This window comes from Columba livia, chromosome 1 (genome assembly GCF_036013475.1).
Source record: "Columba livia isolate bColLiv1 breed racing homer chromosome 1, bColLiv1.pat.W.v2, whole genome shotgun sequence".
NCBI lineage: Eukaryota > Metazoa > Chordata > Aves > Columbiformes > Columbidae > Columba > Columba livia.
In genome coordinates this window covers 169,634,946-169,659,951 of record NC_088602.1, presented here as the reverse complement: position 1 = coordinate 169,659,951, position 25,006 = coordinate 169,634,946, and the positions used below count along the sequence as shown (strand labels likewise).

At 45.9% G+C, this 25,006-nt stretch overlaps 1 protein-coding gene across 1 annotated transcript; it reads right to left on the bottom strand.

Annotated features, from left to right (window-relative positions):
- Window positions 1-1,068: 1,068 nt before the first annotated feature.
- Window positions 1,069-7,128, bottom strand: MGP (matrix Gla protein). The gene is made up of 5 exons (XM_005515075.3): window positions 6,972-7,128; window positions 4,364-4,514; window positions 3,538-3,573; window positions 2,276-2,351; window positions 1,069-1,444 (listed from the first exon to the last, which is right to left on the bottom strand). The coding sequence occupies exons 2-5, from the start codon at window positions 4,422-4,424 to the stop codon at window positions 1,306-1,308; spliced, it is 312 nt and encodes a 103-aa protein (XP_005515132.1). The 5' UTR covers window positions 4,425-4,514; window positions 6,972-7,128; the 3' UTR covers window positions 1,069-1,305.
- Between the last annotated feature and the right edge of the window lie 17,878 nt (window positions 7,129-25,006).

Genomic DNA, 25,006 nt, shown 5'->3' with positions numbered 1-25,006 from the left:
GCAGATTTGGCTCTAGACTTAATTTCACAGATTAGTCAACAGTTTGATACTTTATACCGCATAGCCTTTGACAGAATGCCATTAATCTTTCCCACTTCTATAATTTGTGTTTGCCTGTGGAAGTCGGGAGATGGAGTATTGAAACCTGCTGAGCTGAGATGGAAGGTGTTGTGTCCTACACACCCAAGACCAAGGAGCGCCTGAGCTGCTGCAGCTGCTGACCAGCCCAGAGCAGCATTGAATTCTCAGGCATGTCAGTACTGGTGCCTCTTGGCCTGGGGACAGGCTCTGCAAGGTGCCCTGGTGCTGTTGGTGATGACAACCCCAGAGCGGTCACATTCGCTTCTCATGGGGTTGGGAGGTGCTCAGCAAACCTGTGCACAGAGCCAGGTCACATCTTGGCTTCAAATGAGTTATGAACAGTAAAATGAAGTTGTTCTAGGTGAACAAAGTTGGACTTGAACCCAAACACAGGGTTTGTTTTCTTTGCTTATTTACCACCTGGAGCCTCTCTTCAGCTTTGGTTTCTGCAGCTTACCAGCACTACCAGGATCATTCCAAGTGGAAGTAAGGGCATGAAAATGGATTCCAAAAGGAAATACAAGTAAAGTCTGGACCACACACTCCTTTCTATAAGAGCACACTACATTAGGACCTGAAAGCAGCTGGAAAAACAAGATGCAACTTACAGGCATTTTTCTGTCACGAGCTCTCAGCCTAGCTTTTCTTTTTAAGATAAACAAACACCTTCTGGATTTTGTTTCCGCAACTGAAGAAAGATATTATAGATTTCATTTTCAAAAAGTGCATCTCATCCTGCCTCCTGAACACCACACTGGTTTAAGATGTCTTAAGAATGGGGACTGAAATTTGCCAGTGACCTCTAAAAGAAGCTACTTGTAAACCCTGCAACAGGAACACTGTAGATCCTTTCAAACTCATGTGATTGCAAGGTAGTGGCCTTTTTCTGTAATCCACACCAGATTCTATGATAAACAAGCTCAGCTTCTCTGTGAAAAGTTGCACACCAGCCTCCACAAAAAAAAAAAACTCTGACTCATGAGAAGATAGTATCAAACCAGCAATTTATTGTGTAGTAAACACCCACATCCTGAACTCTCTCTGATCTCTGTTACATCAGCTCAGCACTAATTAACACAGTGTAGGAATCCATGGCTACATGGGAGAGAAGCAGCAGGCAGGATAACATACAGAGACAGAAGCAACTGAATATGTTTCAGAGCCATTGCATTTTTGAGGAGTACACCTTGGGCTCCAGGCCCCAAGGTGGGGACAGGTCATGCTTTACTTAGTCCTCCTCCTCCCAAAATAGTGCTTGTAAGCAGCGGCATAGCCATGGCGAAAAGCATACAGTTCACAGGGATAGTAGTCCTCGCAGATCTCCCTCTGACGTTCCTGGGGCGACTTGATACGCTCCCTGAGCCTGCAAAAGTAGGACAGATGAGGGGTAAATCCTGTAATCTGAAATTTCTGTGTACAGTCCTTTCCTGCCCCACAATCACCTACAAGGATTGAGGATCCACCACCAGATTCCATTATCCAGATACCAATACCTTAGCACACCAGCTTCTGTGCTCATTGCACCTAGGGAAGCAATGTGACTACAGCCCGAATGTTTTGCTTTCTCAGGTAATCTGTTATTTCAGTGATTAATAGGGTGTTGGGGAGAGCAGGAGTGGCTCCTGCCTCAATCTGAGGAAGAGTATTCTGTCCGTAGTCCCCCCAGCCTGATGCCTTCAGCTCCCCCGCTCTTCCCCAAAGCCACACATGGAAGAAAGACCTTAAACATCCTGCAAAGGGGCCACCTGGTACTGCAGAGAAGGTTTGCCTTGACATCTAGCTAAGAGATATTTCTGTGCTTCGGCCTTTATTTTCACAGGCCCTGCATGAGACATGAAACTCCCTATATGGCCCTGTGATTTAGAAAAGGTCATGCGAATTCTGCATGAGATCTGAGGACTAGAATGAGATCTCAAACTGAGCTTTCTTTCTGGCCATCACACACTGATTTCCTCTCCTTCCACTGATGTTTTCTTCAGACAAATTAAGCAGAGCCCTCCCAGCATGTGACACATCCTCAATATAGCATGCCTGTGAGTTCTGGCTTCTCACAGGACTGGGGACTTCGCAGGCATGTTACATTGACAGAGGGGCTGAGACTTCCCAGAAGTCACCATGGCTGCCACCCCCCTGTGGATGTCAAGAAGAAACCTCTCCCCACTCCCACCCTCAGTGTCCTGAGGCCACAATATACCTCTCCTGAGAGATGCCTTCTAGTCTTGTATCAGCTTGCATAAAGCCATTGGCCCTTCGCCTGTTGATGAAGGGATCTGAAAAGGCAAGGAGTTGTTCAGAGTAGATAAGACACTTTTTCAAGGTCAGATTTCAACAAAAGCCAGCTTGCACATTTATAACAACCTTCTTATCTGCCCTCCAACACACAGTGAAACCCAGGAGCTTTTGATATTCCCAGCTGTCCAGCCCACAGGTCCATGCACAAGCTCCCCCTCTGGTTTGTGCAGCATGTTTGGAAGTGCGCATGCTGCTCTAGCTCTGCTGTTCCTCAGGCCACCTGGGTTAAAGCTACTGTGATTTTGCTGCCACAGCCCCTCTGAGTAAGTGGTACTTGCCCAAGAGGTAGGCACCGAGCTGTGCAACTGTGGGAGATCTGAGCATACTCAGTAGAATTAGTAGAATAGTGAGATTATAGGTAAAAACAGGAAGGGCCTGAGTAAGTCTGTCTGCCTCCAAGGTTAGGTAGTGACTGAGTAGGCTATGTGGAAGTTTTCTATTGAGGTGCTTGAAGGTCCCTTCTTCCCTTTTTGAGAAACACCATAGTCCTATTGCAGAGTTCAGGACTCTGTGGATATGTTTGGCATTGGCTCCCACATGTGCCTTTGCGTTTCTGACCAGCTATTTTGTGAAGTCCTTCTCCCAAATGGTCTGATTTCTTTTTAGTTTCAAACCATCTGTTCTCTAACCTCTCCAGGTTATCTCTTGTTCCATGGTGAGACACTCCCCCCTTTCATGCTTCTCCCGTGACACTAAATCTCTCTTCCAGATCAAGGATCCCTCCTGCCCACACATCCCACCTGCTTCTCCCAAGGTGCTAGGACTAAGGCTCACCCTGTCCTTGGGGAAGTACAAATCTTGTCACTAGCTTCTGCAGCACATCTTTCTATGCTCATCACAGAGCTTTTCTAACAATGTCCTTTTCTAGTGTCACTTAACCTGTTTTAGGTGGATGCAGCAGGAATCTAATTTTGTATTTCTTTGGTTTCCAGTTCTCATTAGATTATCTGCAAAATAAATTGGCTTGCACTTGTTCCCAAACATGAGAAGTCTTTTTGTCACTCTCTTCCTATTTATCTTGTAACTCCGTCACCTAGTAAATTCAGCTTCCCTGGACTGAGTGGTTCTGCCTATTTAATCTCCACTGTAAAGTACAAGGAAATGGTCTTGGAGATGCATATAGTATACTTCAAGTACAAAAAAAATAGCAAAGCAGTCTCTTACTGAGATACTCGTGGGATTCCATGCTCTCATGGGACTCTGGGAAAAAAAAAAAAAAAAAAAAAGGGTAAAACATGTGATAAGACACTGTATTATTATTGGGATTCACAGTCTTTCACACACCACAGATCAATAGAACATGCATACAGAAATCAGAGAAGTCAGGCTTTAAGGTACCTGTTTAGAAGGAGAAGAGAGGGATCAGTGTCATGAGCTAGCATTTATATGAGGACTTCATGGTGATCAGGAGTTCAGAATGGAGCAACTTGTTGTCTTAGACAGGACTTCAAGGCTTGATCTTCCAGTATGTGATTCTCAAGCACAATTCCTCACCTTCATATTCCACTATAGTGGATATGATACTGCCTTACTTCAAAACCTGCATGTGTGCCTAGGGAATGGATTAGCACAGTAAAATGTGCTTGACTCTGTCATGAAACAGCATCTTAATTCCATCAGCATGAAACTGTATGCCTGACAGAAAAAGGGGGTGATATTAGAAAAGGAGAAAGGGAAATCTCCCTGTTCTCAAGGAATAATTAAGAATAAGAACTCTTATTGTAGTCCAGACAACAGAGAGGCAGAAAGAAGAGGAGCCTGTGAGGTGAGCTGGAACAGAGAGGAAGGGGCTGAAGCATCCTGGACCGTAAATCACAACTGAAGCCGACAGCTCTGGAGCAGTGCTAGGAGGGTCTGACACAAGGGCAGAAAAGCAGGCAAGAGATAAAGCGGAAAGAAGACACGAAGTTGAATAAAAAAACATCTGAACAGACCTAAAGATGTCTGCAGGTTTGGAGTTATCACTCTAATCAGTAAAATGGTCACCTACCATAACAAGTAGCAATCGCCGCCAAGACAGCCAGGAGTGTGAAGATGATGAGAGTGCGCATTGTGCCAGTACGGGGAGGAATCTCTCAATTTCTCTCTTTTGCTGTGTCTCACTCTTTTCCCACTGAGGGCAGCTGGAGATCCTGGACCGCCTGCAAAATTAGCAGTGGAATGTTTATTATGAAAACAGAGCCAGGAGGGGGCCCATGAAAGAGCCTGGGGAAGGTGACAGCTGGTTGGTACACACTCTTTATGGAGCCATTGCAGAACGTCCCCTATTAGCAGATTAAATCAGGTTTCGGGAAGGAGGGGGCATGCCCCCTTCTTCTCCCAGTTCACAGCTGGGGGCCGTAATTCACAGGTAAGCATGTCACCAGCACTTCAATCTCAAAAGAGCTGGCATTTGCAAGTGGAAGGAATTTCAGAGGCTGACAGGGGCCCAGGGGAAGAGGTGTGTGCTGATCCCAAAATGTAAATGTTTGCCTTTCTAATTTTTCTTCTGATCTGTCCTCTTTGCCTTCACCATCCTCTGTCTGGATACACCCAGCCCAGGCTGTTCTGTCAGCTTTTACATCAGAGACATGGAGAATGAGGCTTCAAACACTCCCTCCCTTCTCAGCCCCTCTCCCTTCAGTGAGACCTCACTGAGGTTCCAGCCTGACATATTCAGAGGAGGAATCCAACCCTACTGCCCCTTCCCCTCTCCTACTTCACTGCTCCAGGAGTGACAAGCTGCAATCTAGAAGAATCCATTCTGCATGCTTTTTCCACTGAGATGACAGCAGCACCCAGAACTCCATCTCTGCAGGTCCTCACTGTGTTCCTGCCCCTAGACTGCTCTTTCAGCCCAAGGGACAACATCTTGGTGGAGGCAGAAGTAACCATATCTCTCAGGACTGCTGCCTCTCCAGCAGTCCTTGCCCCACTGGGCACCTAAGTCAGATGTGAATGCAAGGTTTTTCATCTAGGATGAATATTCCAAGAAGCAGTCTCTGGGAGCATTATCACAGCTTCTAGCACCCTAATTGCTTATCTGGCGCCAATGTTATGGACAGTAGTGATGGACAAATTAGGCAGTGTTCCCCTCTTCAGCTCTGTGGTACAGTAGGAGGGAGTGAAAGAAGAAAGGAGTTACAGACATGGAAATCCCTGCTGGGTGAAAAGCAAAGGGGAGTAGTTCGCAGACTGGGGCATTCTGCATGCAGACAATTAGCCCCAAGCCAGTGTGGTGTTGTCACTGCTGTCACCTGCAAAGGCTGGTCTGGGGAGCACTGCTGCAGGTGACACAGCTGAGAACTACAGGGACAGCTAGCCAGAACCTAACACTTCCCAATGGGGAGTGAAACTTCAGTGGAACAAGATTACTCTGGGCTTTACAATTTACCCTTTCAATGTCAAACTCATGGCCCTTGCCTGAAGCCTGTGATCTCTGGGAGAGAAACTGAGCAGTGCCATCAACTTCAGATCAAAGAGAAACAATTTATTTTCTTCCCCAGTATTGCACCCCATGCAGAAAGCCATTCAGTTCTGCACCATCAATACCCCCCACACCATCCATGTCCTGCCAGTTCAGTGCTCAGCCTGATATGAGGAAAAAAACTAGGTTCTGCTAAGGCAAAAGACAGAATTCTGCTGTAGACACAAGGTCAGAGAAGAACTGAGACTTTTCTACTGTCTCTCTGTGCCCTGCCACTCTGGTCTCTTTAAGGAAATTCTCTGCTTTGGGATTGTTTGCATTCCTTAGAGCCCACGCTTTTGGAGTCAGTGTTGAATGTGGATTTTACAGGTTTGTCGAATGTCTTCTACACCCTGAGGAGTTCATGGGAGCTGCTAAGAAAGGGAGGCTTGAGGGAGAGGCTGGAGGAGAGAACCCAGTCGGGAAGCAGTGGGACACAGAGCGGAAGATGCTGGGAGTACTTTGGAATGAAGGTGAGGCTGCACAGTGGGAAACTCCAACATGTTTTCCAGCAAAACCCTCTTTATTTATCTGTCTTCACTCAGAGCAGAGCACTCTGCTACCTGGAAGACTCTGCTCCCATTTCAGTGGACTCTGACCCTGGAATGCCTGGAGCATCCCCTGCCATCAACCACAGGAGAAGAGCCACAAACACCACTTCAACCCAAATGTTCCATTTTTCACCACAGAGGCAATGCATTTTTCCAAGGGATGAAAGAACATGCCAGCTACACAGCAATATATCAACAAATCTCCTTCGGGGAACACTTTTTCTTGCAAAAGTGCATCTCCTTGCTACTTTCCTGCACTCCAGCACACATCTCCACTCCCCAGCACCAGTGGGCTTCCCCAGAAACAAGACACCAAGCAGTACAATGAGCCAAATCCCCCTGCTTTCTAGCAGCATTCACCAGCTAGAAATAGAGAAAGAGGAGCTAAGATGAATTGCCTGTAAATTCCAGAGAAATCTCCACAGTCCCCCAGATGAAAGGGAGGGAGATCAGAAGAGCAGCCATCTCCTGCTGGAGTGGAGAATCCCAATGTTTTGCACACCATAGCAACCACTCCTAACATTTTGCAGCTGTGAAGCACCAGCAAGCTATTAATAATGAGCAGCCATTCAGGAAAAGCAAGGCGGTCCCTGCATACTCACTAAGCCGTTGCTTCCCCACCAGCCTGCAGCTCTTGTCTGAGGGGGCAGCTCTCTCGGCGTCCTGGACCCTGGACTGAAGAAGAGGGGCCTTTTATTTATTAGCATTGATCAGTGACTCCTCCCCTCTTCTGTCTCCCACTCTCGATCCACCCCCAGGCTACCACTTTCTCAGTCAAAAACACCTTCTGCCCACAGCCAGGAAACCAACAACCTCAAATAACTGAGCCAAGAGGGAGAGAAGGGAGCCAGAGCAGACACCAGGGGCTAGGGGGGTCACAGCCACATCCAGGCTGCCTTTCTGTGTCCGAGAACAGTAAGGGGGCAGAGGTCTGAAGACTAGCTTCAGTCTCCCTCTTTTCAGCAAGAGCCCCCCCTCTTCCACCTCATCCTTCCCTGTCCATGCTCTAACTAGAGCCATGCTTCTGGCCAGGGAACCTGTTCTTTGAAGAGAAGCAGGAGATCAGGAGCCTTCCCCTTTTACAACTGCCTGATCCCCCCTCTCAGTGGCAGGCTAATGCCAGACTGAAATGAGGAACAGCTAGAGTCACTTGGTTTGTTCAGCCTGGAAAAGATTGAGGGGAGACCTCATAGCAGTCTAAAGCTTCCTCACAAGGTGGGAAGGAGTGGCAGGCATTGATCTCTCTGGCAACCAATGGCAGGACCCAAGGAAATGGCAGGAAAATGTGCCAGGGAAGGTTTAGGTTGGACATTAGGAAAAGGTTCTTCACGCAGAGTGTGTGGAGCACTGGAACAGGCTCCCCAAGGAAGTAAACGTGACACCAAGCCTGGCAATATGCAAGAAGCATTTGGACAATGCCTTCAGATAAATGGTGTGAATTTTGAGGCTGCCCTATGCATGAACAGGAGCTGGACTCTATGATCCTTGTGGGTCCCTTCCAACTTAGAACATTCTATGAGAATTCACATAACAAAAGTGTCTGCTTTTGGAGGCAGCTCTGAAACCTCCAAAAGTAACAGAAGCAAAGAGCTGGCTTACACAAACCTGGCCTCCAAGATGCACCCTCACTGCTCATACCAGACCCACAACAGTGCTGGACAACACCAGACAACCCAGGGCATGTGCCTGGCCCCACCTGCACCCAAGCCAAGAGCATACATGCACCACTCTGGGATGCTGAACCTGTGTGAGCAGCAACTCACAGCAATGCTGCCTCACTCTGCAGAAACCCACACTTGGTGCATGCTCAGCATGGGTGCTGGCAGGTCCAGTCCTTAAGTAAAGTTAGGAACAGCTGAGGGACTGAGCTCAGCAGAATTGAGATGGAGGGGATGACCATGTGCAGAATCAGTCACTCAGGAGGTTAAGAAAGAAAACCCATCAAATCTATTAACCAACCAAACAGCTGATGAGTGTGGCCTGTCTGGTCCAGGAAAAAATCAAGTGTGGCCTCACTTCAGCTTTTATTGTAAGATGAAAATTATAACCATGGAGTTAAAGAACCACCAAATGATTGGAACAGAGGTGGGATTTGCTGCTGTTTTATGACATCTTGTTACCTTACAGCTAAGACATGCATTTTTGATCTATGTAGTTTTCACCTGATTCCCAAAGAACAGTGGTGGACTCCTGTCCAAGGGTGTGATCTTTAGATCCTGCTGTGCTCCGTGAGTTTGAGGAAAGTTCAGACCTACCCGTGGCAAGAAGGTGCCATGCTATGTGTTTTTGTACAAGCAGCTCTTGGCTCTCAGAGGCTGAGAACAGCAACATTGAGCTTTCCTCAAGGTATAGGGTGTATAGTCATGAGCCATGTTTGAAAAGCATTGCAAAGAGGAGGACATTTCTTACCCTCTTCTACCACCCTTCAGGGACAGCTGAATGTGACTTGCCAACACCTGAAAGAAACCAGTACCCAGAAGATCTGGTCAGCCTCATCTACCTAGATATTGGAAACTCTTTGGCCCCAATGCCACCTGGCCAGTTTTCAGTTAAGTTGGAGAAAATGGGCATTAAAGCTGAAATTCTGAGATGGTAAGGAACCAGCCAAAAGGGGGAGAAGTTTGAGCAGTAGAAAAGAGAAATGTTGAGAAATTACGATTTGAGTTTCTCTTGGGACTAGTTTTACATAATATTTCCATTAATGACTGGTTTAAAAATGGAACACTTCTTGGGGAAGTTTGTTGATAACACAAACCAAGGAAGCAACATCAGTGGAAAGAAGGCCTGAAAGCTCATACAGGAGGAAAGAGATGACCTTGAAAGCTGGAGTAACAGAAACAGGGTAATATGCAATAGTGCAAAGGCAAGGTCTTCCATGGAGATTAGCAGTAAAAATCTTGCCGCAAATTAAGAGTTTATATACTGGAAGTAAATGAGGGACAAGAGTTACAGTTATGAGCCAGCAGTAATAAAGGTGATCACAGAATACTGATTCTGAGATGTCTACTGAGAATGTGCCAGTAGAAATGGGCACTTGTTAGAGCTGCTGAAGAAGATACCAGTGAGACCTCAACAGGAGTCCTCTGTGTGACCCAGGTCACTCATGTCCATGGAAGAAGAATTTCTATGGGAAGCAGTGTAGATTAGGACTAAGAAGGTAAGGTGATTTGCAGTCACCCCCCAAATGACAGACCTTTCCACCACAGCCTGTGGAGTCACCACATCTTTCCTTCCCTGCATTGTCCACAAGGCTTTTCCAACAGGACAATGGACTAGCAATTAGGTTTTGTTTCCAGTACTCCTCCAGGGGCTATTTCAGCACCCACAGCTCTCATGATTGGGAGAAGTTCTAATTCCAGCCTCTGTGTCTTTAGGGCCATAATCCATATCCATGTGTCCCTCACCAAGTGCCCACCTCATGCCAGCAGGGCTTTAGCGGAGTTGCTGAGTGCAAGGGAATAAACTCTATCAGCTCTATGACAGAGCAGAGTTTCCAAACTCAGGTTGCCCAGAGTATCAAGTAACTGGTCTTACAGATCTGGTCAACCCTTTTCAATCTTGCTCCTGTTGTTTCAGGATATGAGTTAGTCAACTGGCACATGGTCTATGGCTTAGGAAGTGATTTCTCAACATGATAAACAAGTGCTTTTTGGAACAGCTCGTTCTACATCACATGAGAAAACAGGACTTTATTTTTACTTTTTCATTTAGTCCTAAGTAATACCTAGGAACTGATCCAAGAAGCAAGTATAATTGAGCCACTAAGTCACAGTGTCAGAGTATCCACAATATAATTAAAGTCAACAACCTCATGGAATAAATCGTGCTGAAAACTAGCATACTGACACTAAGCTTTAGAAAGGGAGATGTTTTTTAAACACAGGAGCTAGTCAAAAGACTATGAAATAAAAATAAACTGAACACATTTCAGACATTTAAAGAACTCGATATACATATCTGAATGTTTGTTAGCTCTGGCAGCAAACTCACTCAACTACCCAAAATTAACCATAAAACTAGTTCAAAAGCTAGTTCAACCTGGGAAAAATACATATTTAAACATTTGAAAAACAGATTTTAGAAAGTTCCAAAGATTAAAAGAAAGGGGAAGCACATAAAGAAGATAAATCTAGTTTCTCAGCAATCAACCATTTTTTTTTTCAAAATAACTGAAATTATTCATTTCCATTTCAGTGCTGGGGTGGGGAAAAGGAGTAATTTCATAACAAATAAATAGAGGGGTTTTCACACACACACACACACACACACACACACACAAATAATAATTAAAACACGTCTTTGAAATGTGTTTTCACCTTTCCCCTGAGAAGTATTTTGCCCCCAGCATTACACCTTGGTGCAAAAATAAAAGTTTATCATGAAAAAGCACATATTGGTCCTAATTGAAACTTCTAACAAAGTTAATCTATACATAGTCTTAGGAGTATTGTAGAAACCACTGTCTGAAGCCTACAGATGGCATCAGTCTCCTGTGGGGGAGGAAGGTTCCTATGCCAGTTTACAGCTGTTTCCTTTCACGCTTCCTCCAATGTTTTGGGCTGGGTTGCATCTTAGAAACTCTCATTTGCATCCTACACAATGACTTCCAGTGACTTTCTCCTGCCCACGTATGTGGAGCACACCTGCACGTTCAACCTGAGGAGTGTCACTCTGGGCTCTGGGACAACAGGTCACTCAGTAACGCAGTGTCAAGAAGCAGAGCTGAAATTAAACATCATGAAAAGGCCCAGACCCTTCCTCTCTGACCAAAGCCAGATGGTGAGAGGACAATTCTTCTTCCACCTGCGATGTCCTACAGAATTTGGGCTTGTCTGCACCTTATCCACAACCATAAGCAGAGCTTTCCAGTTGATGAGCTCTGGGGTTTGTTTGGCTGGTTGGTAAACTGAGGAGTTTTTTAGCCATAGTATTCTGTTGGTGGTGGCAAATGTTTAATCTATTGAAATTCAGAGACTGGTGGCCAGACACAACCTCACAGCCATGGTCTATGGAGCTGTGATCCTCTACATTACTCCTTGAAATCCACCAGACTTCGAAATGAAGCCCAGTGTCCTGGAAAAAATCACAGTCTGGGTATAAACACAGGAGCATTTGGGGTCAGCAGTACAGCTCAGTGGGAACTCATTGCCCTCCATTCCTGCTTGCTACAAAAAGAGAGCCTGTCTCAAGCCGTTGACTCCAATACTCAGCACTCTCCATGGGATATCACTGAGTTACTTTAAAGACTGACTGTCTGTTTGGCCAGGACTTCCCAGAACAGCTGTGTTTGGCTGAAACAATGAAAAAAAGATTACTGGTAACGGGAAGTTCATGAGCACAGAAGACTAAAATTTCACAGAAGCCAGACCACGTTCATTTAGTTCACTGAAGAAAGCAACCAAAGCTTTCAGGACTGAGAGCTAACTCTCTCGCTTCCTCTGGCTTCACCTCCACCCACCCACATGTCTATATACACTGATCGGCCTATTTCTCTTGCTGTCTGGGAAGGAAGGAAGAGAGAGGATGTTGTTAATATTATTTGGAAGTCAAAAAATTTGGCAGAGGCTCCTGTGTAGGGATTAAATAATCCATATAAGTGACTTGAATTGCTTGTACTTCAAGTATTCTATGAAAAACTGAGCAAGCAAAAATTCGTACTTTGACTATAAAAACAAAGTGTCCTTCTGTGTTGCATTCTTATGGGAAAGGGCAGCAGAAATCTCTCTTCCACCCTCATTCCTCTTGCTTCACCACAAGAACACAAAAATATCCTGACCTGATTCATTCTTTGGGGTCAGATGAGATTTACCCGCCTTATTCCCTGTCCAGACATGCAGATTGATAAGAAAGCAGCTGTGGTTTCACCCTGCTCATCCATCTGGTAAATAAAAAATAACAATAATACCTCTATTTTTCAACAATAAACTTAGATAGCATCTTAGATCTGAAATCTGACAGTCCTTGTGAAGCCAAGATTGGAACGAAATATTTCTGTTCTGTCTTGAAGACAGGAGGCCACTGAAATGTTTACAAGCATCCCTGTCATGTTATATATGTTTATTTGTTCTATCATGAGTTCAGTATCTATAGTATCATAAATTTTGTCTTCAGTAGCTAAACAATGTTTTCTGTGGCACACCAAGCCCCTGGTCTTGGCCTCTGTTGTCAGTATCCGATAGAGTTCAAAGGAAGGCTAGGAGGTGATGGGAAATGCACAATACCCAGCTAACTGTGAAATGCTATTTGTGGCAAGAAGAAAGACATTCTTATTCCTTGAAGCATGAAATCTGATTACTCTTGTTTTCCTGTATATAACTACTAATGTTATTAATGTTCCTAACATCATATGCTAGCCATTTGACTTGATGACCTTCCTTAGTAACAAATTTCACACACTAGTTATATGTTCTTTGGATATAAAATTATAGCTTATTTGCATTAAATTTGACTACAGATTATTTTTATGAAGAAATATCTTGTTCTCATAAAGCAGAAAATAATTTTGAAAGCAGGAGGCAAGATAAATCAGATCAATTTTTATTGCTTTTCAGTTAGTTTTTCCTCCTTCTTACAATGGCACTGAACTCCAGAAGTCACCACTTTCCCAAAGATGTATTTGTCATTAGCACTTATAATTTCCTTTAAATTGTAAATTGTAAAATAAACTATAGGAGTAGTATAAAGAGATGTCCAGTTGTGAAAACTCTGGGAAGAAAGGTAGAAGAATGGCTACAAGAACAGCATATATTGATCACACCTAAATGAGCAGATCATTAAGACCCCAGCATATTGACACACAGATACTCTGGACATCCAGACTGGGAAAAACAAAGCATAGTTTAAAACCAGATATGTCCTAAAACAAGGGACAGTGTAAGTCTATGGAAAAAAAAAAAGGGGGGACAATCTCGTACCATTAGAGATGATGATGCTGCTAATGTGAAGAACAAGACTGAGCCATAAGATACCTATCTGAGGAGGCAAAAGACAGTGAGACCCACTGATACTCCAAAGTGAGAAAAGGTGGAGAGAAAAACCACCAAAATTACTGGTAGCTCCTGAAAGATGTAAAAGATGCATCTAAAAGGAGCATTTGGTGGCCAAACTAAGAGAAAACCAGGAGATACAATGAGGACTTCAGAACCCAGGCCTTGAATATTCTGTGTGATTCCAAGAAACCCTAATAGTGTGAACAAATGCACCTTGGTGCTTGTGAATATGTGGTTATGTGAGTGTTAGTCTAAATATAAGTGACGTGGCTTAAAATAGAACTGCCTTCCCTTTCTGCAGTGCCTCACATTGATCTCTTTTACTCCAATATTGCAACAGTATTTACTACAAAATGAAGTATCAAAAAGTAGCATGAAAACTTTTTATGATGTCCTTGGTACAGAAAAGTCTTCATCCAAAACCATCTCTCATCATTCTGCAGCTTTGACAGTGGTCTGCATGGTAAGAAGCTTCTTTCAGAGCTCTTTCCACTTTGGCTCATGGTCCTCTTAGCCAGACATTGGGATGAGACCCAAGACAGATGCACAAGAGCAAGGCACTGGTGCTGCAAGCATGAGGTGACATTCTTGGATTCAACATACTCCTATACTTGGCTTGGCCAACATTGTTTGGGATCTGCTGTGCTGAAACTATCTGTCCTTTTTTCTCTCCATACATGATAAAGGTAGGTGTTTTAAGACTCAATATAGGTGTCAAAATCACGTAAAATCACACATCATTTATAGCATATATTAATATCGGTACTAGAAGTGGCATAGAGCTTTTTCCGTAGCAGGATCTTTCTTTGAAGACTCTTGCTAACAAAGACACTTTTGTCCTTCCTGGGCTTAGCTGATGTTTTTTCCTCTCTGTTCCAGTAATGGGATCTGTTTACAATACTTCCTGGCTCCAATTGGGCTGTATTATTTAGAATTTCTCTTGTCACTGTCTCCCACCTACAGCCATGCCTGCAATGGAAAATGTTGCTGTGTATTTATCAGCAAAATACACTGCATGAGTCAGATGTTGAGTACACAAGCATTTACAGCCCTGCTGGCTGGCTAAAACCAGAATTAATGAGGACATTGTTTAATAGCACACATTTTCCTAAAGCAGACACTGTATGAGAATCTCTGCCATGAATATATTATTTACCAAACATTTGTACATATCTGTAGAACAAGCCTTCTCCCATGTTACTTGACCAACCATCTGCTTGTCACTTCAACTCCTTAAGGTTGGCACCTGTCCTTCCCGATGATCATTTCACCTGCTGGAGCACTCGATAACTAAAATAGACTCACTAGTTCCTAAAAAGACCCTTGTCTGTTTTGAGACCTGAGCATACACCTGAAATTAACTGCTGACTCCGATAAGGACTGCCATCAGGACAGGCTTTTCATTAAATTCCCTGGGGACCTCATTAGAAGTAAAGTCCCTTTTGTGTCAAGTGCTGTACAAGCCCCAGAAGCGGGAGATGTGTGGTTGTGTGCCTGTCCTTGCCCCTCCATGGGAGAACAGGCCTGTCTGGCCAGAGCACCTTCCTCAGCCAAAGACTCTCTTATCACTGCCTGGCCTTCCTAAGCCTGGAGCTTGGTGATGACAGATGATCTACAGGCGTCCCAGAGGCTTGGACACCAAGTTCAACCACTTTTCCAGCCCCTGGGTCTCTTCTGCATTATCTGATCTCTCTGGCTCCCTCTGCACTATCACTATAATCATCATCTGTTGCTCACTCCCAGCAACTTTTGCAGGCATTGAGCTGCTAAACAGAAATATGCTGTCATTATACCTCAGCTGGGGAGATGTTGAGATAGTAAAAACATAAAATAATCTATCACTTCCAGAGAGAGGCACCATCAGTAGAAGAGCAGCAGGAGTGTTACGAGGAGCTCTGTACAGCCACTGAAAAGAGAGATTTGCAAGGATGAAGTGACAGATGAGAGCTTGGCTCTACCTCTTTCTTTTCTGCCTTGAAAGCAAGCACCCAAGATTGCTTTGGTCAGGTTTCTGCCTCCTCCATACAACACTTAGCACTGAGGCACAAAGCTGACCTTAAGCTGGTCCTGAGAAAAAGGCTCCTGCTGACTTGCTGCTGAGTCTGTTTCCTTCCCATCCCTGCGCACCCGTTTCTGTCCTTCATTCCTGCAGTCTGCTGAATCGTGTGAGCTCCCTGAAAAGCTGCTAGGCCCCAGGAATGGTTTCTTCTGCGCTGCTACCCTGCAACAGATGCTGCGGTGATATGAAACTGCTCCAGCTGATGTCCAGCAGCTGCAGTGGAGAAAAATGGCTCAGGAGATGAGGGAAAAGGACACAGGGTCTTTCTTGACAGCCACCAGGCTCAGATGACCACTGTAAGCTAACTCACAGGTGTGAGTCTGAACTCCACTTCATTTCAGCAGTCTTTGATTTTGTTGGGAAATTAAGTTGCTAAATAGGAATGAAGTCATAAAATACCCTTGTGGACCTGAACAGGTAGCAGAAGACATGGATTCCAGTTAACTAGTTAGATCTAAATCCTCATATCAAGGTCTCCAAGGAATCAGAGAGAAAGGAGTTGTGAGCAGGACACTGAGGGCTGCATGCAGCAGCAGGGCCATTCCACAGGCTAAGGCCAGCTGTGTTCCCAGGGTAGAAGAACAGACCCAGGGAAGAACAACAGACTCAGCAGTGACTTTGTGTTTACGGCAAATGCAAAACAAAGTGAATGTCCAGCTCATCAACTCTAGGCAAGGCAAGGATGCTAACACCAGTCACAGGGACCAGCTCACCCACTCCAGCCTGCAGAACAGATGGGCCCATGACCTGCCTTTATCTGTAGGGTATGAGGAGTCCTGCCCTGCCTGTAACATTGCAGGTCCTCTGCATCCCTCCTCACCACTCACTCGAGCACCACAGCTTCTCCCACAATAAGTGCATGTCTATGTGTACTCCTGAGCATGCATTTCTTTTACCTGATCTGCCTCGCTGTCCAGAAACTGAATCAATAGGTACACCCAGGGTGTACTCCCAGCCCTTTTCTGTCTTTGGCTGATGATCACAATGAAGTTGAGCTTACAATTGATGCTGGCTTTGGGACTGAGTTCACAGTGCTTCAGGGAGCCACAGTATAACACAGGAACAGCAGCCCTGGGCAGCAGAGAGGTCAGGCTCCTCACTCTGCACCTACTTATCATGCTCCAGACATGGGCCTGAACAGCAGCTATAAAACACAGTCCACAACCAGCTTCAGCTCCTCCCATCTCACTTTCTTTCCTCTCCTCTGCATCCTTGCCTCACGTGGTCAGTGGGACACACTATGGCACCAGCCCCATCCCCTTCTTCAGGCTATCTGTCCTCTCTGCCACAGATACATCGCTGCCACCTCCCACCTTCTGAAGGCCCTGTTCAGCCATGGGAAAGAGCCTGCAGGAAGGTGCCATGATCAGGGGAGCATCATGAAGAGGGGTCCCAGCTGCTGGGGAGAGAGTCAGGAGAAGATTCACAACCAAGCCCAAACTGACAGAGCAAAGCATTTGCCAATATCAGCAGCCTAAATAACAAGTAAGCAATCTGAGGTCTTGATACCCTTGGGCCCATCTCAAGACCCTGGTGTTTCCACTCTCCATTCAGGAGCATTTTGGGACATATAACCTTGCCATTCCTCCTAGCCCCCTACTCCTTGCTGTTAGTGGGAGCTTTTGCTGTTTTTCTCAGTGACCTGGGAATTTGCTAAGTGGGTAGTGGGGCTGTGAGGGAAGCAGAGGAAAAGAGTGGTTGTCCAGAAATGGAGCCCCCTCCCATGCATGCCACCCATCTGTGGCATGTCTCTCTGTCTGTCGCAGAGAAATTCACAGAGATAGATTTAACATATTAAACACAACAAACCAGCATCAAACTTTTGGCTGATCATCACAGCTAGAAATAGAAGCCAGCCACTTCAGGGGCTTTGGGTTTGCATGCTCGTTGGATTCCTAGCACAAGGACAGACATTCAGCTAACTCCAGTCCAAATCAAAGTAAACACTCCTGCCTGGATTTTCAAGAAGGGGGCACAGAGGTGAGCTGGAGAACATTGGTGCCATTCAAGGTAATAGGCTAAGAGTAGCTCCCAAGCAGCTCGTCCCGGGGGGTGGGGGGTTTGAGGTTACCAGCAGGGATGTGAGGGCATGTTATAAGCAGTACCACAGTACCCCTGGCAAAACAAAGCTAATGATGCAGCTTTTGGGACCTTCCTCCTCTGCCCAACTCCTAGTCTCACAAAACCAGGAGCAACGTAATACCTTAGAGACCACTGCCCTGTTGCCAGGTGTGTCTGAGTATTTATTTGGAAGTGGGGACACGACAAGGAGTCAAACCACCTCTTTTCCATAGGAACAGCCACAGAAATAATCCTGGCCTATCGTGTGAAATTCTGGTAAAGCAGTTTCTCAAATTGTAAATGTTCTGAGTACAATTGTCTTTGTTTTATTGTCCTAGGTCATGTAGCAGACCTGCCAAGACAGACCTTACTGAAATACCAGTTGCAGGTGAACAGGGCCTGCAGGGCAAGGCAGACAATCCATTCCCTTTTGTTGTTAAAGTCTTGCTTCATCACCACTTTGATGGAGCATGTCTGGAGGGTTCTCTTTGTCCTCTTTTTGCACGGGATGTTTTTCTTTCTAAAAGGGACTACCTGGGGCACATGTAATGTGGCAGTAACCTTTCCTTAGGAGCAGCAGGGTGACAGAGCTGCCTCCAGAGCATGGGGTGTTCCAAAAGAGAAAAAAAAAACCAAAGCATAGCAAGGGTCAGAGAGTCTGTCACTAGCACAGAGGGAGGGAGACAGCAGGGTGAAGGAGAGTGCAGTTAGGGCCAGACCTGTCCTGGAGTTTGAGAGGGGCCATGTGGAGTGTTTTGTACCCTTGAAAATCTCCACACTGCTGAGCAGATAGCAAGGCAGAAAGAAGAGATCCTGGCTTGGGATACTGAGGACAAACCTAATGGGATGATTCTTAGATGCTTCTCCTCCTGATTGCTTCTGTGGAAGGACTGCATCTTTTCAAAGTGCTTTACATCTCTGTGCAATGACAGTGAGTTATCAGGTCACAGGAGAGACACCAAAGGTGTGCTGTTTCCATGCTAGGGAACTGCAAGATGGAAGCAGTTGGAAGATCCATTGACTGCTTCAGATTCCAGAGTCCTGGGTGACAGAACAGACATTTGAAAATAAGACTGTCAACGATTTCAAAATAGTTGATCCTTTTATACAAACGTTGCTATCTCAGTTACAGCATCAGAAATAGCTATAATCTATTTACCTTTCACTTTAATGATCCCTTCCTTTCTGCAATGCTACTGTCTTGCCAAAACTAAAATGTACCAAACAGGGGCTTATTCACATTTTCTTCTAACCTACCATAGACATTTTTTAATATGCAAAGATATCTTCTTAATAAAATAATATTAAAATATTTAATATGCAAAGATATATTCTTAATATCTTCTTAATAAAACATTTTATTTACTGCCAGAATCTCAACAGAGGAGAAAACCTGAAAACGTTGCTACAACATGGGCTCTGAAATTCAGGATGCCTAGGGATCCAAGAGAGCACTGCCACATGGCAAGAGAGCACATTCCCCACTGGCCTCCACAAGGATAAGGCAGTCACTCCAGGACGAAAGCTCTCACTGGCAAGGAGGGAGAGATGGAAAGAGGAAACAGTGATCCAGAATTGTTCAGCTTCATCTGTGCCAAACTACAGCAACTAAACAAGGCAGCCTTTGATTCATGGCAAAAAAATGCCATTTCAACTTGAAAAATAGCTATTGGGATTCACAAGGAGATGGACGGTGAGGAGAAAGTGTGGCCATGTAGCTAAGGCTCAGGAGATTTGGGTGCAGAAGGTATGGTTTCTCTCTCCAGCTCTGCCCACAGGCTTCCTCAACAATCTGGGGTAAGTTACTGTCTGTCTCTTCTGTTTCTCAGCCAAAGAACAGAAATAATTGGCCAAGGAAAATAGTCTTGACTACAATGGGAAGTAAAGAAACAGCCTAGGGTCAACACCCACATTGGTTTCCAAAATGCCAAAGAACACTCAGAGCACAACAGATTTATACTGAAAATGTCACATCTTTATTTTAAAACACAATCTTTTGGACATAGAGTCTTGTATTACTCAGTGGCTAAGAAAAGAGTTGAAGAATTTTTCTTGGGGTGATTGTTCTGTTCATTCCAGTGATTAATAGCAACAAAAAACCCAGGAAAACTGCAAGATCCTATCCTACTCCTCTGATGGCTGATTAGCTGATCCAAGCACTTGACATTTCTTTGTAACTGGCCACAGATCAAGGAACTAGAAGTGGACTGCACCAATACTAACTATGTCTTCTGGTACGTGTGGCAGCAATGACATGCTATCTCAGTACTGTCTGAGAAAGTTACAGTTAGCAATACTACCAACACCTCAGCTGCTAGATAAAAGGCAAGAAATAATGCTGATGATGTAAGCATTACACAAACCACATGACATAGGTGGCATAGAGTCACATAAAGCCCCTAACAAGATGAGGAAATGCGGATTCTGTCCTAGGGAGATAGAGAGTGCTGGGAGACTTGAAGGGTATGTAATACTTGTAACACAGGGATAGGGAAAAACATGGAGTGCATTACACACAGCCCATGGGTTTAGGCTGGAAAGTGGATGGGTCTGGTTCTGCACCTTGTGTGTGAACAGGATGTGGGGGACTCCAGGGGGCTGCTGCAGTGCATGGAGGATTCAAAGGCTTGAGCCCTGGTTGAGCACATGGGAAGGAGGACACAGAGCTGTTTGCAGCCATGATACAGAAGGCAACTCTGCACAGCTGCCATACGCGGAGGCCTGGTGCAGGCAGGAAGGCAGTTATCTACGTGCCTCTCCTCTCCTAACCTGGAGAAATGTGCTGCTTTGCAGTTCATGGGACTAGCCAGCCTGCCTGGGTTTGTAGGTACATTATCAGAGAAGGGAGAAATTCGAAGGGGAGAACAAGTACTTTATTTTTCAATGTGCATCTTGTGGCTTTGCAGGTTTTTCCACTGAGTATGTTCCCCTGAAGTTTCCTTAGTGACTGAGCCAAAATGGATCAAAGAGGTATTTATTCACAGCCCCAGAAAAAACATTGCTATATTCTCCTCTTCATCATTATCAGTTCCCTGTGATACCCACCCAGCACTTTCCCTCACTGACCTTTGTCTGGGCCTGGCCACATTACCTCCTGCATAAGTCCTTTCTTCCTCCTAGACCAGTCTCTGGCATTTCCCTGTCCTCCTCTTTCACGCTTCTGCAAACCACTTCCCCAGTTGCATCCTTCAGACAATATTTCCCGCTCCTGTGTCAACTGCGCCCACTTCTTTGACAGCCCTTGAGATGCCATGAGTGGTACTGAGGGGAAGCCATCCCATGCAGAGGTGCACAGTGACTAAGCCCTGTGGTCTGTCCACCTGCAAGAGAGGATTTGCTTCTACTATTGCTGCACAGATCTACTGATTCAGCTTCCTTCCATACGAACTAAGGTGTCAGACAGCCGTGGCCTCCCTCCTTTTATTATGACAACACTTCCTACCATATCTTACACTAAATCTTCACTGTCTCCTTCCCTACCTGGGAACTCAGGCCCAGCTCAGTGCTGGACTTCTATGTGTGAGGTGTGATCTGACTTGAGTACGATAAAGTTCATGCTGTGACAGCTATTCTGGTACATAACAGAGAGATTTTAAAAGATTTTATTCAGAGTTGGCAGGGCCGTGGTGCCTAGCACAGTCCCTAGAAGAAAGACAAGAGGTTCAGTCCTGGCTGGGGAGCAGCCTCACTGCACTGGTGGATGGCCTGCTCTTCTGCAAACATAATGCACCAGGGCTGGTGAGCCGTGGGAGGTGTCACCTCCCTTCATGCTGCCAGTCAGAGGCCCCTCAGCATCTTGCAGGCATCTCTGAGAGCAGGAGCAAACCTGACCAAACAGTCTCGCACACAGAGGCCAAGACCCACTCCTCTTCTTCAGAGCAGGTGCAAACATCATTATGGTCCTTCTGCTGGCCAGAATCCCTGTGGCTTGGCCAGACCCAGCACTCCGTGTGCAGGGAAACTGGAACGACAAAGCTGAGGCACAGAGATGTTCATATTGAAAGTACTGGCTCAACCTGCAGCAGATAGGGACTAGTTCAAAAGTCTAATTCCCTTGCATCCATTCCATCCTTGCATTCAGACTTTGGGTTGGGCCCATAGTACACAAAGGGGAGAAAACAAATTCTGTGCTCAAGGACAGAAATAAGCAGAGATGACAATCCCAACAGTCGATACACCGCTTGTACCATGTTGAACTGCCCCCTCCCCAAACAGCATTTCCCAAGTTGATATTCAGTACAATTTACATGAAGATGGCACTATGTCAGCTGCTGGAAAAAAGGGGAATAAAAGCAACAGAGAGCTGAGCGCTTGCCTTGTGGACCTCAGGGTAGGGGAACAGCAATTTTCAGCACCAACACATCTCTCAGGCCTCTTGCTGCCCAGTGGCAGCCCTAACCCAGAGTCAGACTTCTCAGGGATGTGCATACTGAGGAGAGGTGCTAATGAAAGTTGAACATAGCATGGGAAAACACCCCACGAACCAGTAGGAAATGCCAAGAAAACATCTGTAACATAACCCTCTGCATACCCAAGGCACTTGCAAGTACCAAAGGGAAGTGCCCGAGAGATCTGAATGGTGCCACTAGGACGTGACAGCTGTTTTCTGCCAGGGTAGGGTATGTGGGGAGCACGCCTGGGACCCAGCCCTCACCTTTAAGGAACATTTACTTATTTTATGCCTCGTACAGCAGTTCAGAGGAGGGAACAAAAAAATCTTAGTCTTCTTGCTGAATCTCCAGGTCTTTGTAATACTCTGCTTCTAGAGGCATTCAAGCCCTTTCTCACCAAGGATAAATGCAAAGTTGCATCTTCCACAGTGCAACACAGTTCCCTGTTCCCTGAGATGAAGACAGCAGCCCTCACACACCTACACAGCCTCACTTTGCTGTCAGGCAGGCTCAGCTGCTATCTAAGATATATCGAACAACCCTTGAGTTCAAGCGCTGCTGCAAAGCAGGGATTCACACAACATGATATCTCCACAATACTGATGTGAAAGTGACCTCCTTATCCTGCCCTCTGTCAGTTCATATCCAACACCTCCTCCCCTTGAAAACAAGCCCAGTCTCCCCTAGTCAAATCAAAACATCTGGGCCAAGTACGTCACAAATTCAAGTCAGAGATAACACAATGGGAGACAAAATCCAAAACAAAACAACAAACAAGCGATTGCCCCTCCACAAGATTCTGCCTCTGGTTTCTACCTCGGATGCCACATCACAGTGCCTATGCCCACCAAAGTTGCATTGCAGAAGTCTTTTAGCACAGGGATTAAGGCAGACCCTCTGGCATCACCACCACCACCGTCTGTGCCCAGGGCATCCTGAATGCGGCACGCTGGGGCTGTCTGTGTTGTATAAGTCCTGGAGAGTACTGCAGAGAAGTTGGAGGAGGAGGCGGCTTTTTCTGTGGCTGCCTTGTGGGTCCAAAGTTGTTGGTTAGGTGTAGAGCTCTAGAAGGTGCAGAGGGAACTAAACTCCCCAGTGTACCTAATGAAGCTCCTGAAAAGCTCTTCCTATAATTAGCTGTGTACACAGTGAACAAAGTCACCAGGGATGTTGCTTTTTCTCCCAGGCTTGTTTGCAGAACCAGAGCTTCGTTCCTGTCCTGTTTTGTTTCCCTCAAGCACTGAGGAAGAGTCACGTCGCTGTGCCCAATTCCTGCAGCTGTTGTGTCTGCACAGGGCCAAAACATAAACCTCAGACACCCATGCAGCAGGCCAGTTTCCCACACATTGTTTGGTCTGGACCACAAAGGTGCGTGACATTGGAAACATCTGCGACACTAAGGCTCCTCACAGATGTCTCAGCACAAAACCTTTCCACTTTACCTTACTGCAGAGAAAGCAGTACAACTCTCCCTGGAGATGAACAAGCTAGAGTGATAAAAAAGAACAATTTTCCCATTTAGGAGCTTCATTCTGTACCATGGAGCTTCTGAGACTCTGTATTGCCCACCACCCTTGCCTCTTAAGGGAGAGCTTCTTGTGTAGGGACACAGTTTCCTGGACCTGCCAACACAAGGCACAATCCTGAATACTGATTTGGTCATATTGCCCTGCTCTGCAGAGAGGGATCAGGGGGTTTTGGTCAATGGCAAGTTGAACATGAGCCCACAGTGTGCCCTGGCAGCCAAGAGGGCAACTGTGTCCTGGGTGCATCCAGCACAGCATTGCCAGCCAGGCAAGGGGGTGATTGTCCCGCTCTGCTCTGCACTGGTGCGGCCTCACCTGGAGCACTGGGTGCAATTCTGGGCGCCACAGGATTGAAAGGTTATAAAGCTACTGGAGAGTGTCCAGCAGAGGGCTACAAAGCTGGTTAAAGGGTTTGGAGGGGAAACTGTTATGACAAGTGGCTAAAGTCACTTGGTTTGTTCAGCCTGGAGTAGAGGAGACTGAGTGGAGACCTCATCGTGGTCTACAGCTTCCTCACAAGGAGAGGAGGGGCAGGTGCTGATCTCTTATCTTTGGTGACCAATGACAGAACCCGAGGGAATGGCAGGAAGATGTGCTGGGAAGATTTAGGTTGGACATTAAGAAAAGCTCTTCACCCAGAGGTTAGTGGAGCCCTGAAACAGACTCCCCAGAAAGGAGTCATGGCCCAAAGCCTGACAGTGTTCAAGAAGAGACTGGACAACTCTCTCAGGCATATAGTGTGAACTATGGGCTGTCATATGGAGGGACAGGAGTTGGACTCGATGACCCTTGTGGGTCCCTTCCAACTCAGGACATTCTATGAATCCGCGGTTCTGTGGTTCTATGCTTCTTTCTTTCATGGAAACATGCAGCAATTTTGACTCCCCATACCAACTCTTACAGCATTGTGCTTGCTTTAAGTGACCAGAGAAGGGAGGGTAGAGCACTAAAGGAGAGTAGCCCAGCTTAAAGGGACACAGAGCCTTAGGGAAATGAAAGACATCAGCTTGATCCACGTGGAAGAGGCAAGAGCTGATGCAGGGCTGGCACCTGCCTCTCTCTTGTACCAAGAGCCTCCCTGCTGTGGCCCTCGTCATGGTGACTGGCAGTTGCTTTGCATTCCTTCCAACTCCTGACTTCTCCTTCTGTGGTGGGGAACTGTGTTTGCCTTATCCACAAGAACAACTTCTTTCTATTACTAGTTCTTCACCTTGGGCTAATCTCTGAGAAAAGGCTGAGGTTTCTCAGCTCTACGCCTCTTAGGCTCCCTGTCCCAAGCCAAGTCTCTCAAGCCCTGAGAGACAATGCAGTCACTGTTTGACAGGACCATCCATTCTTCATGCCAAAGGATGCTGAGCCAAGTATGAGGCAAGCCTACTGCCTGCATCTGGTACAGCAGAACAGGGATGGCTCATATCCCTTGCCTGCAAAATCCCCATCCACTGTACACCAGCACTAGGACCTCTGAGGGATGTCTGAGGTTAATACACAGACATTAGCCTCTCCCTCTAATGAAGTGTGTAGATATCCATGATCTTGCAGTGCAACTTGCTACTGCCCTTCTGCCCCAGCTCATATTTCTCCTAGCCTCAATCTGCATCTGAGGTTCAT

What these genes read in the sequence shown, in the direction of transcription:
- MGP (XM_005515075.3), bottom strand. Translation starts at nt 4,424, where the DNA reads ATGCGCACTCTCATCATCTTCACACTCCTGGCTGTCTTGGCGGCGATT. An exon ending in GGAATCCCACGAGTATCTCA is followed by an intron (nt 2,352 to 3,537) that starts GTAAGAGACTGC and finishes TTGCCTTTTCAG; the next exon opens with ATCCCTTCATCAACAGGCGA. An exon ending in GAAGGCATCTCTCAGGAGAG is followed by an intron (nt 1,445 to 2,275) that starts GTATATTGTGGC and finishes CTACTTTTGCAG; the next exon opens with GCTCAGGGAGCGTATCAAGT.